Source organism: Arachis stenosperma, chromosome 3 (assembly GCF_014773155.1).
Source record: "Arachis stenosperma cultivar V10309 chromosome 3, arast.V10309.gnm1.PFL2, whole genome shotgun sequence".
In the NCBI taxonomy this organism is placed as follows: Eukaryota; Viridiplantae; Streptophyta; class Magnoliopsida; order Fabales; family Fabaceae; genus Arachis; species Arachis stenosperma.
This window is the reverse complement of record NC_080379.1, coordinates 15,119,056-15,138,811: the sequence shown is the minus strand read 5'-3', so window position 1 is coordinate 15,138,811 and position 19,756 is coordinate 15,119,056. Positions and strand designations below refer to the sequence as shown.

General features: G+C 40.8%; 1 protein-coding gene across 1 annotated transcript; it reads right to left on the bottom strand.

Annotated features, from left to right (window-relative positions):
* Nucleotides 1–15,612: 15,612 nt before the first annotated feature.
* LOC130967452 (patellin-3-like) lies at nucleotides 15,613–18,578 on the bottom strand. The gene is made up of 4 exons (XM_057892309.1): nucleotides 16,962–18,578; nucleotides 16,762–16,886; nucleotides 16,491–16,632; nucleotides 15,613–16,372 (listed from the first exon to the last, which is right to left on the bottom strand). Exons 1-4 carry the CDS (start codon nucleotides 18,336–18,338, stop codon nucleotides 16,118–16,120), a joined length of 1,899 nt encoding a protein of 632 aa, XP_057748292.1. The 5' UTR covers nucleotides 18,339–18,578; the 3' UTR covers nucleotides 15,613–16,117.
* Between the last annotated feature and the right edge of the window lie 1,178 nt (nucleotides 18,579–19,756).

The following is a 19,756-nucleotide window of genomic DNA, read 5'->3' as shown; positions in this document are numbered from 1 at the left end:
TTTAGTACCGGCAAGATGATGCTTGAATCTATAAATCCCTCCGCTTATAGTCTTTGAGCAATAATTACACTTCACTTTTTTGCCATTGCCTTGAACATCAATCCCATGTTTTCATCCTATATCACTTCTATTTCCAGTTGCATTTTTCCTCCTAGAAACAGCAGGTGTAGGTCTAGGAATACTAGGAAGCGAAGACCCTGTCCCTGAACCAACATTCTCAGACATTTTGTATTTTTATCCCTAAAAATCAATAACCCAAACAACAAATTCAGATTCAGATTATCTACTAACTAAATTCAGATTCAGATTATCCACTAACTAAATTCATAACTAACACTAGTTTCAGCTACACTTACAACAATAATGTTCAAAAGATGAAAAATTTTCAGCATCATAAGACTTAATCAATAATCATCACTCCAAATGCAGTACAGCAAGCAATACTTTTGTGATTCGGAATAATATACCACCCAGTTAACCCAAAAGTCCATTCTCATTGTCATATGAACCCCCTTTGAGGTCATCAATATGATCAAGCACAAACAAATTAAAACAATGGCAACCAGTCAACCACCAATACTCCAATACTCACTTTATCACACAACAGATACATTTTCATTTAAACTAACAATTCAGACTTTAGACTTTCAATTAAACTAACACAGTAAGTCAGTAACACTAACTAATAATTCAGACTTCAGAGTTTCAGTCAGATATTTTAGAGTTTCAATTCAGACTTCAGAGTTTCAATTCAGACTTCAGAATTTCAGTAAACTAAACATAACTACATAACAGAAGCAGAAAACAAAAGAAAAAAAATATATAACAGAAGCACTATCCACACATTTTAACCATGATTGAAGCATGAAGTACAGATTACATAAGCAGGCAAGCAGCATCAATTTTTTTTCACACATTAATTTTTTTTCAACAGATCAAACGCAAATCAGGGCCTTAATAAATTTGCAGAATTGAATAATTGCAACCAAAATTGTTAGCATTTGAATTAGTTTAACAAAATTACCTTGGAGATGGGCAGACTTTATCACTTGAAGCAGATCGGCAGTGCTTCAGTGAAGAAAAATAGAACAAGGCCGACGAGGGCAGAACAGAGGAGGGGAGGCAAACGGCATGGTGGTGGGCTTTGGCGCTGTGCGACTCTTCGTGGTGGTGGACTGGTGGGCTCTACGAGACTGCGACTCTGCGTGGTGGTCCTTCACTGGGCTCTGCGACGCTGCGTGGGTGAGCGGTGGGGGATGAGGGATGAGGCGAGGGGAGGTGAGAAGATGAGGGATCCGTCTGGACTCTGGCGTCCGGCCTCTGCGTGGCGGCGCAGACAACGCCGCCGTTAGATGGTGGAGGGAGTGAGGAGTGAGGCTGGCCGTGAGGGTTTGGTGGAGGGAGTCACCAGGGTTTCGAACTTCACTTCTTCATTAGTGGGTGTGGGTTTAGATTACCGGGTTTGGGTTAGCCACTTAGCTGTAGGGTTTTTTTTCTGGGCCAAAACGACGCCGTTTTGGCGAAAATGGGCAACGAAATTAAACTCGCTAACTCGCTAGCAAACTCGCGAGTTTGCACGATTTTATCCGAGTCTAGCCAAGTCAACCCGAGTCAACCCAGAAACGAGTTTATGTCCGAGTCAACTCGATTCCACTACCTAAACTCGTAAACTCATACGAGTTTACGAGTTAACTCGCGAGTTTGACAACCATGCACACAATGCTCACAAAATTCCATTTTTGAGTTCTCGATATTCTTCAGCAAACCCTGTCTACAAAGCAATGATAGACCTTTCTCTGACATATGTCCAAGCCATATGTGCCATATTCTTGTGCAATTTATTTGATCTCTACTTCTACCAATTTCAACTGCTAACTCACCTGTGGCTGTTGTCCCCAAAAGAGAATAAAGATTTCCGTGACGAACTTCTTTCATCACTACCAAAGAACCACAAACAACTTTTAGTACCCCATTTTTCGCAACTATTTTGCAGCCATTTTTCTCCAACAAACCTATGGAGATAAGATTTTTCTGCAAGTCTGGAATATGCCTCACATCCTTTAAGGTTCTTACTCCTCCATCATGCATCTTGATTCTTATAGTATCCAACCCCACAGTTTTACAAGCATGATCATTGCCCATTAAAACTGTGCCACCGTTTATGCTTTCATAGGTAGTAAACCACTTCCTATTTGGACACATATGGTGAGAGCTCCTGAATAAAGAATCCACTTACCGGAGATTTCATAAGATTGTTCTGTTACAGAGTAACAATCCTCCTCATCATTTGAGACGTAGCTTACTTCTTGCTTCTCTTTTGGGTTGTCGTTGTTTTGTTTCTTGAAAGTTATCTTCTTATTTGGACAATTTGCTTTGAAATGTCCAGTCTCACAACATTTAAAACATGTTCTCTCCGCGTGAGGTCTAGATTTTGGCCTAGACTTTTCACGCTTATTACCTTTTCCTCTTTTATTAGTCCTTCCTCTAGCCGTGAACAATCCTTGTGCTTGATCATTATACTCTCTTCCATTTGAAGATGACATTACACTTGTAGCAACCTTACGTAGATCATCCGCTAAAAGTGATGCCCTCGTCTCATCCATGGTCAGAGTGTCACCCACCAGCATCAATGTCTGCACCAGATTTTCATAGGACTTCGATAATGAAAGTAACAATATGAGTGCATGGTCTTCATCATCAACCTTCACATCTATATCCTTTAATTTTGATATGATCCTATCAAACTTATTGATGTATTCTCGGATTGAGGTGCCTTCCTCCATCTTGCATGTATACAATTTGGATTTTAAGTAGATCATGTTAGTTAGACTCTTTGTCATGAAGTTACTCTCTAACTTTAACTAGACGCCTGCTGCAGTTGCTTCTTCGTTCACCAAAAAAGCAACATCCCTCTCAAGGCATAAGATTATTGCAGCCCGTGCCTCAAGATCTAATTCTTCCCAATCCTCATCTTTCATTCCTTCCGGCTTTTTCTCTTTTTTCGCTAGTGCCTTGTGTAACTTTTGTGATATAAGCAGATTTTTCATCTGCATACTCCAATAGGAAAAATCATTTTTTTCATTGAACTTCTCGATTTCATATTTGCCTACTTTGACATCAATACTAGTAGAAGCCATTATATTCAAAATTGAATTTTACCACTCAAATAATGAATAATATAACGTTGGCTCTTGATACCAACTGTTGAGTCTGCAACAGAATTTTGACTTCTAATAGATAGAAAGTAATATGAAATTGAACACTACCCACAATAATGCATTAACTATAACAAAGCCAATACAAGAAAATAGGATGTGAATTAACTTTCTTTCTTATTTTTTTGATGATGTTTCAACTAAATTATTATAGAAATATATATAGTATCATCTATGCTATAATTTTCATGAATGAGAATAAAATCCTCCTATAAAAACTCTTTACAAGTTCTTTTCTATTAAAACTCCTTGCAAACCTTATTTTACTCTCTAAGTTTTCTCTTAGCCTTTCTTTTATTCTCACAACTTATAATCACTTTCAGACTGCCAATACCAAACTTCTGTCGAACCTCTACTCTTCTCTTCTCGAAATCCTTCTTCTTTATATTAATATCTTAAAAATAATCTTTTCTACATTTTAACACAAAAAATTATTTCAATTCTAATCAAATTCTATTAAAAAATATAAAAGAATTTGAGTCTAAACTAATTTTATTACTATTTTTATTCATTCTAAACAAAAAATATATATTTTAAAATCAAATCAAGTTTAAGTCTATTTATTATATATTATTAATTTTACCACTAAAATATGTTATATATCACTTTTTTATTACAATTAAAATCAAATTTTTCTTTTCAAAACTAAAGAATTTTCTTTTCCTCTCTCTCTCTCTCTTTTTATCTCTCTCATTTCTTCACAATTTTACTCACTCTACTATCTCTTTTATATATCATTATCAATGACTAATTATAAATTTGACAATCAAAATATACATAACATTCTTTAATTGCTTCAAATTAAAATTAAAATATTAAAATTGAAATATAGTTATATTATATATTATATTTATATATTATTAACTAATTTAATAATAAAAATGTGTCAGATAACACTATCGTATTAAAATTTAGAGAAAATATTTTTTTTCAAAATTAATAAACCCCCTTCTTACATTATTCTCTGATCTACCTTTCATTTTTTCTTCTATTTCTCTCTATACTTCCCACTCTATATATAATTTATATTTTATATTTTATATTATTAATTTGACAAATCAAAATGTATCACCATATATTTTCATTACAATTAAAATAAATTTTTTTTCCAAAATTAACAAACTCCCTCTCCCATTCTTCTTCTTTATCTTTTTCTCTCTTTTCTCTCATTCTCTATTTTTCTCTACCTTTCTATTCTACAAAAATAAAATGAACAATATAATTCAAATAAAAATTATTATTATATGCATATTTTTTATTGAGTTTTAAATTTTTACTACTTATCTTTTTAATCTATATTTTCACTTCTTCTTCTTTAAATATTTATTACATATAATTTAGAGAAAATACTAATGTTATTAAAAATTAGAATCAAGATTTAATTGTTTTAAAAAAAATAAATTTGAGTTAATTTTATAACTATCAATACAATTTTTTTATGCTAATATCTAATTATATTTTTATATACATAGAGAAAAAATATTTTTAAATAACAAGTATAAACATTAATTATTTTTATTTGTACAATAGACTTAATATATAATCAAATATAAAAACATACACGTTAAATTCTTTCAAATTTTAGATAACGAATGTTAAAATTAATTATTAGTAAAAAATTAAACTTTTATATGAAAATAATAATTAAAAATTTTATTATTTGATTTTTTTATCTACGGAAACCTTAGTCTTCTTAGCCAACAGGACCTTTGTCCTTTACAACCTTTTTGTAAAAGTAGTTTAATTCTATAAATTTTTTATACTATAATCTAAAATATCAGGATCAGCATAATTTTAAAAGATTTATATTCTCTTGATGTTATTAGGGTAAAAATAGTAGTTATGCTCTAAATATACCCATATATTTTCATTTTCATTTCATATTGTTTCTATAATTATAACTCACTTCATATAACTTTTTCTCATGATCTACTGATGTAATCAATAGGTCTTTCTTTTCTAAAATATAATATTTTTTATTAATCCTTTAATTATCTTGATTTATCCAAATGTTAACTTGTTCAACCAAAAATTGGAAGACCATAGAAGTAGCTGTAAAATGCTGACATACTGTTGATGCATATCAGCCCTGGAAATCCAGGGTGCGTCGCACATGCTGTGGTGTTCGTTTAGGACCAACACAACACGTTTTATGGGTGTCTTATTGTCCTTATTAATTGTAACAAAACAATTCCACGACAAGAATTTACACTGCACGGCAACTGTTGCATGATTGGCCCAATAAACTAGGTGCACTAAAAAAGCAGCAGCTTAAATACTAAGAAGGTTAGTACTGAAGACTAGCAAAATAATTTCTCATAAATAAACTAGATCACGTCCTAAAAACAAAATTAAATAAGTTGATATGCGAGAGTAAGTAAAAAGTTTTCTTAGTTGAAATAAAGGTGTTACGGTAGGTAACCGGAGATTAATACGACGAATGACGTTTGGCAGCCCAAGTGTGTGATGGAGGAGAACTCCGGGTAGGTCCGCAACTCGGGAGGCTCCGTCCGACTTGTGCTCGCGTGTGAATGGGGGGTGGTACCTGCAAAGACACTCCGATGCCTAAGTTAGCAAGAGTGTGAGCAGGTCTAGAGAGTATTGGACTTAGAGATACCTGAGGGGTGTCAGTGTATTTATAATGGTGAGCCAATAACCACCGTTGGTGTAGTGCCGTATCTTTAGGGTGGTAACCGTCCCTATTATCTTGGGGAGGTTAAGATATGGCTTTATGAGGCGGTTAGAGAGATTTTAGGGGCGGTTACTCATTTGAATGAGTGTTTATCTGCCAGCTAATCTCACATCCGACCTCTTCAGACCAAGTCGTGGTTGGCACCGACTTCTTATGTGAAGGTCGGCACTTAGCAAGGCTCTAATCCTTTTAGATTAGGCCTTTTAGTTGGACCCGGGCCTTTGCATTGGGCCGGGGTATGAACAGTGCCCCTACTTGAGCCCAAATTTTCTTAAAAGTTTGGGTTCAAGTATTCAACTCGGGTGCGTAGTCGACTTGTTTGAAGAAAACGTGGGTCTTAGAAACCGACGTGATTTTCGCGACCTTTTGTTTCTGACAGTTACGTCAGTTCAAGCGTCGTGTCCGTTGGGGAAGTGTTGAGGGCTTTGGTAACGGTGCAATCTCATTAATGACTGCTTCGTTTTTACCATTATGCCCCTGGGTGTATTTATAAATACTTTCCCTCTCTTTCTATTTTCCGTTTCTGCAATCTTTCAAACTTCTCCTTATCTTGTTCGTGCTGCATTCTTGCGTTCGAAGACTTCTGTTCTTCTCCAACCTTCATTTTCGGATAAAGGTTAGTTTTGCTTTCTCCATGTCATGTTTGCATGTTTTGTTTTGCGAGTAGATAGGTTGACCCATAGACCTCAGATTCGTATCTCTTCTCTTTAGGGGCCGTGTTTTTTGATTTTTTCTTTTCTTTTTCCCTTTTTGTAGGTTTCTGCCACTTTTCTTTATATAAAAAATGGCCTCCGTAGACATTCTTTCTCAGTGGGTTGACGTTACGGTCCTTGGGGAGGAACCGTTGGTCGACGCTGAGTTCATCACTCACCTTCGTACTCATCACAGGCTCTGTACTTCGGAGGAGGACGAGCCCAAATATGAACTGATAACCCCGGGTCTTGAAGACCGGGTCTGTTTTGGGAGAGTTAATGAGGCGGCCCCTCATTTTTTCTTCATGTATGAATGTATGATCACCCGCTTGGGTGTTTTCCTCCCTTTCTCCGATTTCGAGATATCCGTTTTGCACCACTGTAAAGTTGCCCCTACTCAGCTTCACCCCAATTCTTGGGGTTTTTTGAAGATTTATCAGTTTATAAGCCATGCTCTGGACTTCCCGACCTCTTTGAGGATTTTCTTTTATCTTTTTCATATGACTAAGCCCTTTAGTGGGCTAAACAACAACAGCAATGGGTATCCTTCCGAGCCATTCAAGGTCGGAGGATTTTCACCCTTTTTGATGAATCTTTTCACGACTTCAAAAACTTCTTCTTCAAAGTTCAAGCCGTAGAGGGTCACCACCCTTTTTTTCTGGACGAGCATTCCTCCCCTCGCTTTCCCCTTTACTGGTTGCCGGCCTCCCCTTGCGAAAAGATTGGTCTAGATGACCTAGACGAGGTGGAGGCGGCCATTGTGGGGTTTTTCCGAGAAGCGTGGGGGAGGGCCCCATACTTAGATACTCGGAAAATCCTTCAGGGGACGTCGACTTTTGTTCAATCTTGCATAGGTAGTGCATGCATTTCTTTTTTCCGAGTTGTTTCCGCCGACTTGTGTTTTACCGACTTGTAACTTGGTTGTTTCTTTTGTAGATATGGCAAAAAGAATGCTCAGGAGTCTTACCAACGGGTGCAGGAAGCTAAAGCGAAGTCCCGGGCCCGGTCCGGGGGTGCCAAGGCGGTCGTCTCTCCTCCTCCTCCTCCTCCTCCTCCTAGAAATGTGGGTACCCCCTCTCAACCTATTATTATTTCCTCCTCCTCAAGTTTGGCTCGACCACTCCCTTCTGCCCAACTACTTTCCGAGCCGGAGAAGAAGAAGCGCAAGACTTCAGAGTCTGGCCCCTCTTGGGAAGGTGGGGTTAAGGCGGATGCTCTTGCATTCGTCCGAAAGAACATCTATCCTCTTGTAAATATGGATGATGTTTCTGTTCGGAACCACCTTACCGCTCTGGCCGAGGAAAGTTTAGGGCGGCGGGAGTTTGTGGCAAACTTTTGGACATATTTGAGAAGACTCCCCTCAGCTCCTTGGGGACTTCCCCAAAGGTTGAGGAGCTGGAGGAGAGGCTTCTTATGTTTGAAAAACATGAGAGGGAGTTGAAGGAGGAGAGGGATAAACTGAGGAAGGAGAGAGATGTCCTCCGGGAGAAGGAGAGCCAGCTGCGAGCCCAATGCACTATGGAGGTGAATCTGAGGAAGGCAGCCCAGGAGAGTTATCAAAGCTTATTTAAAGATATGGTGGAGGTGAGGAAGGATTTGATGAACTCTCGGAATGCTTATACTGAGTTGGAGGACTCTATCGCCGAGGGCGCCGAGGAGTCTTGGAGAATTTTCTTGGAGCAGGTCAGGGTCATAGCCCCCGACTTGGACCTTTCTCCACTACATCCTGACAAGGTAGTTATCGATGGCGCTATTGTTGATCCTCCTGCCCCCGAGGTCGTTTCCGAGTCAGACCTAAAGACTCGGGGGCAGAGGATTATTGAGTCTCCTCCTCATTCCAAAGATGCTCCGAGTTCTTCAACCCTTGCCCCGACTTCCTCTTTGGCTCCTCCTCCCGGTCCTGGTGGCGCTTCTCCTGGTGGTGGTGATTCCTCTACTCCGATGAAAAAATGACTTTTATTTTGTGGCTATATGGGGGCCCGGCCTGTGGGTCCCCCCTTTTTTAAACTTCTATTTATTTGTTGTGAACAATTTCCTTCTGGCCTTTTAAGGCCGTAAACAAAATATTCATATCCGCCCCCTTTTTTGGATAAGGGTTTTAAACAAAATAAATGCCCTTTTTTGGATAAGGGTCTAAGTTACCTTATGCGTGCACATGCTTTTCTGTTTTGGATATGTTTGATCTTTTCGGAGAAAACCTTTTGTTAGCTTGCATTGTTTTTTCGAGCCTTTTTCGTGCAAAGGCTTGTATGCAACCTTTAAGCTTTTTCGGGTTTTCCTATCTCTTTTGTTATCCTTTATACTCGACTTTACTTTAGTGAGTTTTTATGACTTAGGTTATTTTTGCGATGCGTTTTTCATTTACTCGGAATATATCCGAGTTTTTCTACTCGGGTTCTTGTCTTCGACTTATGAGTCGGACTGTTCCCGAGTTTAATACGATCAGCTCATATAACCTCTTTACGCCGACTTGTACCTCGTCGTTTCATCCTGACGACCATGTTAGGTCGGTTCATGGGATTTTCACGTTTTGTCGAGCTTAAGTCGGCGCGTTTCGTAGAAAGACTTATAAAAATAAAGGAGGATTTTAAGAGAGATATTGTAAAAAAGATCTTTATTAATTGGGAAGGTACCTTTTTGCTACTAAGGGTCTTGACAGCATGTTTTCCCTTAGCCTCTACTATGATGCCTCGTTAAAAACCCCTCTCCAGAAAAAACCCTTTTTTTTCTTTTGGGAAAAAATCATGAAGCTGGGAAAAGAGTACATCAGGGAGTAGAGTTCGCTTCTAACTGTAGTATCTTTTCATATTACAAGCATGCCACGACCTTGGTAGCTCAGTGCCGTCCAGGTCGGTTACTTTATAATAACCTTTCCCTAACATTTCCTTGATTTTGTATGGCCCTTTCCAATTTGCGGCGAGCTTTCCATCTCCTGATTTGTTGACTCCAATGTCGTTTCTGATTAGGACCAAGTCGTCTACAGCAAATGTTCTTCGAATGACTTTCTTGTTGTATCTGGTTGTCATTCTTTGCTTTAATGCTGCTTCTCTTATCTGGGCATCTTCTCGGACTTCGGGGAGCAAGTCAAGCTCCTCTTTGTGCCCCTGTACATTTCCGACCTCATCATGGAGAATTACCCTTGGGCTTTGCTCACTGATTTCTATAGGAATCATGGCTTCTACGCCGTAGACTAGTCGGAAGGGTGTTTCTCCTGTGGCGGATTGGGGGGTCGTCCTATAAGCCCATAGCACTTGGGGGAGCTCGTCAGCCCAAGCTCCCTTTGCTTCCTGTAATCTCTTCTTCAGTCCTGCCAGTATGACTTTGTTAGCTGCCTCGGCTTGCCCATTGGCTTGTGGGTGTTCTACCGAGGTGAATTGATGTTTGATTTTCATACTGGCTACCAAACTTCTGAAGGTGGCGTCGGTGAATTGGGTTCCATTATCTATGGTGATGGAATAAGGTATTCCATACCTTGTGATAATGTTTTTGTAGAGGAACCTGCGACTTCTTTGAGCGGTGATAGTGGCTAGTGGTTCTGCTTCTATCCACTTTGTGAAGTAATCTATTCCCACGATCAAGTATTTGACTTGCCCTGGTGCTTGGGGAAAAGGACCTAACAAATCCATTCCCCATTTTGCGAAAGGCCCGGGGGAAGTTATACTGATGAGCTCTTCTGGTGGAGCCACGTGAAAATTTGCATGCATCTGGCATGGCTGGCATTTTTTCACAAAGTCTGTTGCATCTTTCTGCAAGGTCGGCCAATAGAATCCTGCTCGGATTACTTTCCTGGCCAGCGACCTTGCTCCGAGATGGTTTCCGCAGATCCCACTATGTACTTCCTCCAACACCTCGGTGGTTCTTGAGGTCGGTACGCACTTCAGCAATGGCGTTGATATCCCTCTTCTGTAAAGGACATTTCTCACCAAAGTATAATGTTGTGCTTCCCTTCGGATCTTTTTAGCCTCTTTCTCCTCTTTGGGGAGGATGTCGAATTTCAGGTATTCGACTAAGGGATTCATCCATCCGAGGTTTAGGCCGACTACCTCAAGTACCTCTTGTTGATCCTCTGTTTTTGATACCGAGGGCTCTTGGAGGGTTTCTTAGATCAGGCTTCTATTGTTCCCTCCGGGTTTGGTACTTGCTAACTTGGATAGGGCGTCAGCTCTGCTATTTAGATCCCGAGTTATGTGCTTAACCTCGGTTTTCGCAAAGCGCCCGAGGTGTTCCAAGGTTTTTTCCAAGTATTTCTTCATATTGGGGTCCTTTGCCTGATATTCTCCACTTATTTGGGAAGTCACCACTTGTGAGTCGCTGTAGATTATCATCTTTGTAGCGCCAACTTCTTCAGCTAACTTTAATCCGGCAATCAAGGCCTCATATTCTGCCTGATTGTTTGAAGCCGGAAATTCAAATTTTAAGGAGACCTCTATCTGGGTCCCTTTTTCATCTACCAATATTATGCCTGCGCCGCTCCCTGTCTTGTTGGAGGATCCGTCTACATAGAGTTCCCATGCAGTCGGTTTTTCCTCTTGTTCACCTGCGTATTCCGCAATGAAGTCGGCGAGGCATTGGGCTTTAATTGCAGTCCGAGTTTCGTATCTCAAATCAAACTCGGAGAGCTCTATTGCCCATTGAACCATTCTCCCTGCAACATCCGTCTTTTGGAGGATTTGCTTCATGGGTTGGTTCGTACGGACTCTTATTGTGTGAGCCTGAAAGTAAGGTCGTAGCCTTCGTGAGGCTATTACTAAGGAGTAGGCAAACTTTTCTAGTTTGTGGTACCTTAGCTCAGGGCCTTGTAAGACCTTACTGGTAAAGTAGACCGGGTGTTGACCGACCTCGTCTTCTCTGATCAGGGCTGATGAGACAGCCCTGTTTGCCACGGATAGGTATAGGACAAGGTCTTTTCCCGGTACTGGTCGGGTTAAGATAGGAGGTTGGCTTAAGAATTTTTTGAACTCTTGGAACGCCTCCTCGCATTCCAAAGTCCATTCAAATTGGCATCCCTTCCTCAATAAAGAAAATAGTGGAAGGGATTTTAGTGCCGATCCCGCCAAAAATCTGGAGAGGGCTGCAAGTCGGCCATTGAGCTGTTGAACCTCTCTCAAACAAGTCGGGCTTTTCATTTCTAGGATGGCTCTGCATTTGTCGGGATTTGCCTCAATCCCTCTTTGTGTTAGCATGAAGCCTAGAAATTTCCCCGCTTCTACTGCGAAGGCGCATTTTGCGGGATTTAGTCTCATCCCATGCAACCTTATAGTGTTGAAGACTTGTGAGAGGTCGGTTAAGAGGTCGTTTTCTTGCTTGGTTTTTACTAACATGTCGTCGACGTATACTTCCATTAGGCTCCCTAAATGGGGGGAAAACACTTTGTTCATCAGCCTTTGATACATGGCTCCTGCATTCTTTAGTCCGAATGGCATGACCACGTAGCAATAGTTGGCTTTTGGTGTGATGAACGATGTTTTCTCCTGGTCGGGTTCATGCATCGGGATTTGGTTATATCCCGAGTAGGCGTCCATGAACGATAGGTATTGGTACCCCGAGCTGGAGTCCACCAGGGTATCAATACTCGGTAGGGGATAAGGGTCCTTAGGACATGCCTTATTCAAGTCGGTATAGTCGACGCACATTCTCCATTTACCATTCTGCTTTTTGACTAGCACTACATTGGCTAGCCATGTTGGGTATTTGACCTCTCTAATAAAGCCGGCTTCCAGAAGCGCCTGTACTTGCTCCTCTACTATTGAGGCTCGCTCTGGGCCGAGCTTGCGTCTTCTTTGCTGTATAGGTCGGGACCCTGGGTAAACCGAGAGCCTATGGGACATGAGCTCGGGATCAATCCCGGGCATGTCGGAAGCCTTCCAGGCAAAGAGGTCGGAATTAGCTCTTAGGAGTTCGCCCAATCTTTGTTTCAGGGTTTCCCCTAGGTTGGCTCCTATGTGAGTGTTTTTTCCTTCCTCTTCTCCGACTTGTATCTCCTCGGTTTTTCCTCCCGGCTGGGGTCGTAGCTCTTCTCTGGTTCTTGCGCCACCTAACTCTATGGTGTGGACTTCTTTGCCCTTCCCTCTCAGATTTAGGCTTTCGTTATAGCACTTCCTTGCCAATTTTTGATCTCCCCTTACCGTTGCTATTCCTCCTGGAGTCGGGAATTTCATGCAAAGGTGGGGAGTTGATACCACTGCTCCAAGACGATTAAGGGTAGTCCTGCCAATTAAGGCATTGTAGGCTGACCCTTCATCGATGACTATGAAGTCTATGCTTAGAGTCCTTGATTTTTCCCCTTTTCCAAAGGTGGTGTGAAGGGGTAAAAATCCTAGTTGTTTTATTGGCGTATCCCCTAGTCCGTAGAGGGTGCCGGGGTAGGCTCTCAACTCCTTTTCATCTAACCCTAGCTTGTCGAAGGCGGACTTGAAAAGGATGTCCGCCGAGCTTCCTTGGTCTACTAGGGTTCTGTGGAGATGGGCGTTGGCTAGGATCATAGTTATCACCACGGGATCGTCATGCCCGGGGATTATCCCTTGCCCATCTTCTTTCGTGAATGATATAGTGGGGAGGTCGGGTGTTTCATCCCCGACTTGATAGACTCTTTTGAGATGTCTTTTACGAGAAGATTTAGTGATTCCGCCTCCCGCAAATCCTCCTGAGATCATGTGGATATGCCTCTCAGGGGTCTGTGGTGGTGGATCTCTCCTGTCCATATCATCTCGCTTTCTCTTTCCATGGACGTCCGACCTTTCCATGAGATATCTGTCGAGCCGACCTTCTCTAGCCAGCTTTTCTATCACATTTTTGAGGTCGTAACAGTCGTTGGTGGAGTGACCATATATTTTATGGTACTCGCAATACTCGCTGCGACTTCCCCCTTTTTTATTTTTAATAGGTCTTGGGGGTGGCAGCCTTTCAGTGTTGCAAATCTCTCTGTATACGTCCACTATAGAAGTCTTTAGAGGAGTATAAGAGTGATACTTCCTGGGCCTCTCGAGACCGAGCTCTTCCTTCTTTTTGACTTCCCTTTCTCTCTCCCTAGAGGAGGAAGTGGGTCCAGGTCGCGAACTCAGGTCTCTTAGCTTTGCATTCTCTTCCATGTTGATGTACTTCTCGGCCCTTTCTTGTACATCACTTAGAGAGACGGGGTGTCTTTTAGATATGGACTGTGAGAAGGGACCTTCTCTAAGTCCATTGACTAACCCCATTATTACTGCCTCTGTGGGCAGGTCTTGGATCTCTAAACATGCCTTATTGAACCTTTCCATATAGGCTCGTAAAGACTCTCCGACCTCCTGTTTTATTCCCAGGAGGCTCGGTGCATGTTTTACTTTGTCTTTTTGGATTGAGAACCTCATCAAGAATTTCCTAGAGAGGTCTTCAAAGCTGGTGATGGATCTCGGGGGAAGGCTATCGAACCACTTCATCGCTGCTTTCGATAAAGTGGTCGGGAATGCCTTGCATCTCGTAGCGTCGGAGGCATCGGCTAGATACATCCGACTTTTAAAATTGCTTAGATGATGCTTTGGATCCGTGGTTCCATCATAGAGGTCCATATCAGGGCTTTTGAAGTTCCTTGGAACTTTTGCCCTCATTATGTCCTCGCTGAAGGGATCTTCTCCGCCCGGGAGTTGATATTCGCCTTCGTTGCGGGAGTTCTTGAGGGAGGATTCTAGCTGTAAGAGTTTTCTTTCTAACTCTTTCCGCCATTCCATCTCCTCTTTAAGGTACCTTTCGGTTTCCTTTTGTTTCTCCCGCTCTTGCTCCAATTGCTCCAGGCGGCTATGGACCAATCCTATTAGTTCAGCTACGTGGGATGGTCCGTCCTTTTCTGATTCACGCCCATCTGAGGAATTTACCTTCGGATTCTTTACTCCGGAGGTACCCTCTCTGTGCTGGTCGTTGTCTTCATTGCCATTTCCCATGTCTAGATTCTCTTGTTCAGAATCTGTTTCGACATGGCCTTCTTCATGGGATCTATCTGCCATCGTGGGATGATCTCGCGGGTCCCCGGCAACGGCGCCAATGTTACGGTAGGTAACCGGAGATTAATACGACGAATGACGTTTGGCGGCCCAAGTGTGTGATGGAGGAGAACTCCGGGTAGGTCCGCAACTCGGGAGGCTCCGTCCGACTTGTGCTCGCGTGTGAATGGGGGGTGGTACCTGCAAAGACACTCCGATGCCTAAGTTAGCAAGAGTGTGAGCAGGTCTAGAGAGTATTGGACTTAGAGATACCTGAGGGGTGTCAGTGTATTTATAATGGTGAGCCAATAACCACCGTTGGTGTAGTGCCGTATCTTTAGGGTGGTAACCGTCCCTATTATCTTGGGGAGGTTAAGATATGGCTTTATGAGGCGGTTAGAGAGATTTTAGGGGCGATTACTCATTTGAATGAGTGTTTATCTGCCAGCTAATCTCACATCCGACCTCTTCAGACCAAGTCATGGTTGGCACCGACTTCTTATGTGAAGGTCGGCACTTAGCAAGGCTCTAATCCTTTTAGATTAGGCCTTTTAGTTGGACCCGGGCCTTTGCATTGGGCCAGGGTATGAACAAAAGGATAAGTAAGGAATCGATCATCATCATTTGTTAGTTTAAGATTTTTGCAATTTAAAGATTCTTATAGAAAAACCAAGTATCCTCTGAAAGGTGGTGCGGTCCTTGTATTGCATATGTAGTTTTGTCATTCAACCATACACTAAAGTTTCAGTCCATAAAACAAAATTATTATATACTAAACTTCTGAATCTATTTGTGAGGTAGATTACTAGATTATCTTTTTTAAATTGAGATCTCATCAGCTTCGTCAATATTATACTAATTCTGTTTTATCCAATAATATCATAAATTTTTATAATTACCGTATCAAAGGATTCATGTTAGATCAATTCTGGATAACTTTGAAGTTTCAGTAATGAAACCATTCAAAAGAAAAAGCATACACAACCATCTCACGTACATTATAACGCTCCATTATTTATAAACTAGGAGTGAAAAATATAAGGAGTAATGAACAAAATTCATGAACAAACAATGAAGTAAATTTTGATTATTTACGGAATAATAAAGTAATACAGACAGCACCATTGCCACCACATTTGAACAAGCTTTACAGAAACAATAGTATCACAAAGCAACACAATCTGTCTCCGAGAGTCCATACATACACTAACTTTTTTCCTTTAACAAATGAACCCTCCCAAGCCCCAACCCCAATTGTGTATTATGTTTCCTCTCTCCAGTTGGTGATGCATTAACAGGTTGTATCCAATTCCAAAACCCATGAACAAGATATAGTGATAGATATCACATTACTATGAGCAACTAACTATAGATAAATTTGGCCACCCCAGACACAACAATATATAAAATTTATATAAACCAAATGAACAAAATAACCCTGTACGAAAGAATAATCCCCCCCAGACCCCAGGTTGCACCCTGATTTTGTTCCATCAAATGAAAATGCATAAACACCCACCTAGGCAGCATTTTCTGGTCAGCACCTTTCCTCGAAAATTAAGCTCTCTATTCAGAGATGGGTGTGGTCTTGGACCTGTAGAGGAGTTTCTTCTTCTTGGATGTTTGGTTATCGATGGTGAGCACGACCTTGCCAGGTTCACCCACTTTGAAGCTGTTGCAAATCACTGTTTCATCCGCCGGGGCGATTTTCCTGCTCTTCTGTACTATCACCGTGTATCCATCATCGGCGCTGGGCGCAAATTCAGCCCCGTGGCTCACATCCCAACCCACAACTCTAAGCTCCCAGACAAGGTGGCTCTTCTGCATATCCAAATAAACATCAAGTATTAATATTACTTATTACTTAACAAATATTGAATCAAAGGGCACAATTAGCTCCTTCCATTCCATGGTTAATAATCAGATAAATATTAGTGACCTCAGCAAATGAGAACTCGACGGTGTGCTTTGTTGCGGGTTTGATTGTAATCTCTGTAACAGGATCGGCGGTACTGAATTCTTGCTCACCCTCTCTGCTTAGTCCACCGTATTGAACCGGCACTTGCTCCGGGGCTATGTACCTGTTCACAATGACAAGCAAATTGTAGGAATTAATAATCATGAATAAGGTAATAAATATGAGAAAACATAGCGGCATGAGTTAATGAAAGGAGGAGACAGAATTTAATGTAAGCAGGTAGGTAGTGTACTTGAAAAGGGTTTCAGCAGACTTGGATGGTCCAGCAAATACAAATTTGCTCTTGGTCCTCTGGGTCAAGAAAGCACTTATCATCCTTGAAAAGGCAAGGTACCACCATGGCACATTGATAAACACCTGCACCAAACAGATCAATGAATAATTAAAGAAATTCACAAGAATAAGACAAGAAAATAGAAACAATTGAGGTACCTGCTTGGCAACAAACTCGGGGTAGTTATCCTGAAGCAGTTGGAGGGCCTGGTTAGTAGCCTGCCTGAGCTCCCTCTTGCTCAGTTGTCCAGGTGAGTTCTTGAGATCGTTGACCTGCACGATGGTGGAGATCCCTCTCGGACTGAAGTCAAGCTTCCTGACGCTCTTTTCCAGAAGCTGGATCCTCCACCTGATGAACTTCTGGCGCTTCTCCTCGTCGGAGAACGTCTTCTGGTAAAGCTCCTTGTTCTCGAATTCTCCGAAGACGTTGTAGCACACCGGGTGCCCTTCTTTATCGACCCCTTGAGTGAACACCACCTTGTCCCAATCGCTTCCGAGATCTTCCTCGATCAGGGAATCGATTCCGAATTCCTTGCGCCATCGGACGGTGTTCTTGATCATCGTGAAGGCGTCCTTCACCTTGAAGTCCCTCGCTCTCAGGAACTTGAGCAGGATGACGTCACTCCTCTCGTCTGCCAGCAGTGGGATTCCCCATATCGACACTTCCTCTGGAGCTTGCGGCGGAGGAGGAGCTGCCGCTTCTTCCTTCTTCTCCTCCTCCACGGCTACTGCCGAACTTGAAGGACCTTCTTCCTCCACTTTCACTGACACTACGCTCTCTTCTATGGCTTCTACCGTCTTGGCACCGTCCTCTGTTTTCTCCACCACCTCCACCGTCTCCTTCTTCACTTCCGCTTCTGCTTTTTCTTCCACTTTAGGTTCCTCAGCTGCTGCTACCACCTCTTCCTTCTTCTCTTCCTCGGCTGCCGCAGTTTCCTCCTTCTTCTCTTCCTCGGCTGCCGCAGCTTCCTCCTTCTTCTCATCAGCTGCCGCTACCACCTCTTCCTTCTTCTCCTCAGCTGCTACCACCTCTTCCTTCTTCTCTTCCTCGGCTGCTGCAGCTTCGTCCTTCTTCTCTTCTGCCTCTTCCTTCTTCTCTTCGGCAGCTGCAACGGCCTCTTCTTTCTTCTTGTCTTCTTCTTTTGGCGGTGGAGGGGGAGGAGGAGAGGAGAGCTCGTGCTTATTGAGGGCTTCTTGAATGAGGTTCTTGAGGTCATCGAGAGCCTTCTTCTGTGCTTCGGGGAGGTCGCCAACCACGTAGCTCTCCTCCTTGAAAGACACCGATTGCGCTATCTGATTCTTCCCTTCAACGGGCTTCTCCGCCTCCGACTCCGCCGCTTCTCCTTCCACTGCCTTCTCTGTGACTACAACAGCATCGCCCTCCTTCTTCTCAGCCTCAGGCACTGCCGCCTCTGCCTTATCGGCCTGTGTCTCCTTATCTGTCTCAGGAACAGGTTTGTCCGGCTGGGCCTCCGTCTCAGGCTGAGCTACGGCGGCCACCACTTCCTCAGCCGGTTTCTGTGGTTCCTCAGCCATGGGTGATCGAGAAAATCAAAACTGAATTGAAAAGAATAAAAATATAGAGAAGAGTATAGTTGAAGTGTATGTGTATGTGTGTGAGGAGTGTTGAAATCAAAGAGAGATGAAGACGAAAGAAGGAAGAAGAGAGGAACAGTCAAATAGAGAGAGAGAGGTGGCAAAAGGGTGGTTGGTTGTGTGAAGTGTGATGGGAAGAACCAGTCTGTCAGAACAAGTATGCCAGCCAGCACGTACACCACTTCCACTCCTTCTGTGGGTCCAATTCCAATTCCTTATTTTCAATTCTTGATTGGGACTTCACCCTAATCATTCATCTAATTTCCTTTTTAGTTTTTTAAGTATCATCGCTAATGCAGGGACAAACCTATTTAACAACAAATGACTAAATAGATAGTCAAAAAATAAAAAATATTATTTACACGTCAAAATTAATTATAAAAATCAGTTATATATATTAATATATATTTTATATTAATAATTAATTTTAATTTATATTTATAATAATTAATAATAAAATTATTTTTTAATTAATAATATTAAATATATATTAAAATCAAATATTAAAATTAATTATTAATATAAAATATATTAAAACATAAAATAAATTAAATAATATATATTTATATATAAATATATGATAATTAATTTTAATAATTAATTTTATATATAAATAATACTATTGTTTAACAAATTCGATATCAAATTTGGACGAAATATACATGTACACAGACGTAATTATAATTTAAGAAAAATATTATTATCGTTTTAGAATTTTCAATATTGTTCTTAATTTAACAAAAAACATTTCTAATCGACTAATCCTATATTATATTAAAATATTATTAAATTATGTAAAAGCAAAATATCAACTACTAAATTATCATTATATAAAAATATATATTTGATATTTATAAAAATTTAATTATACATTAAAAATATTTGACTATTTTATCATAATATATTTTTTGTACATTTAATTATTCGGAAATTAATTGCTTCATTAAAAGAATATATAAAATAATATTAATTTGATAACTAATTTTTAAATAATTTTGTGAAAGTTCCCAAAATGAAAAATATTAATTTAGAAATGACACAATATCTACGACTTGCTTATGAACCACCTGTAAACTTTATCAAAAACCGGATATGCATGAAACCACGTCCTTATCTTTAACCAACCTCAAGTATTCACTTCATTAATATCTCAGCTTAACCTTCGAGTAAGTTACATCTAATATAATATTCATTCACTTCATTACTAGTCAAGATTTCCTATTATGAGAAGCGCTAGCTCATCTTGGTGGGAATCAATCATAGATGATATTTTGATTTTTATAAAATGACAGTACTGTTTACGTTCGACGATTGTCCCATTCAGGAAGTAACATTAATCAGATATTCACATTCTTAAC

Bases quoted from the DNA above. Each gene is read 5' to 3' on its own strand.
- LOC130967452 (XM_057892309.1), bottom strand. From the start codon at position 18,338: ATGGCTGAGGAACCACAGAAACCGGCTGAGGAAGTGGTGGCCGCCGTA. The intron at 16,633-16,761 runs GTACACTACCTA...CATTGTGAACAG, and splicing joins TCTGCTGAAACCCTTTTCAA to GTACATAGCCCCGGAGCAAG. The intron at 16,373-16,490 runs GTCACTAATATT...TTGGATATGCAG, and splicing joins TCGAGTTCTCATTTGCTGAG to AAGAGCCACCTTGTCTGGGA.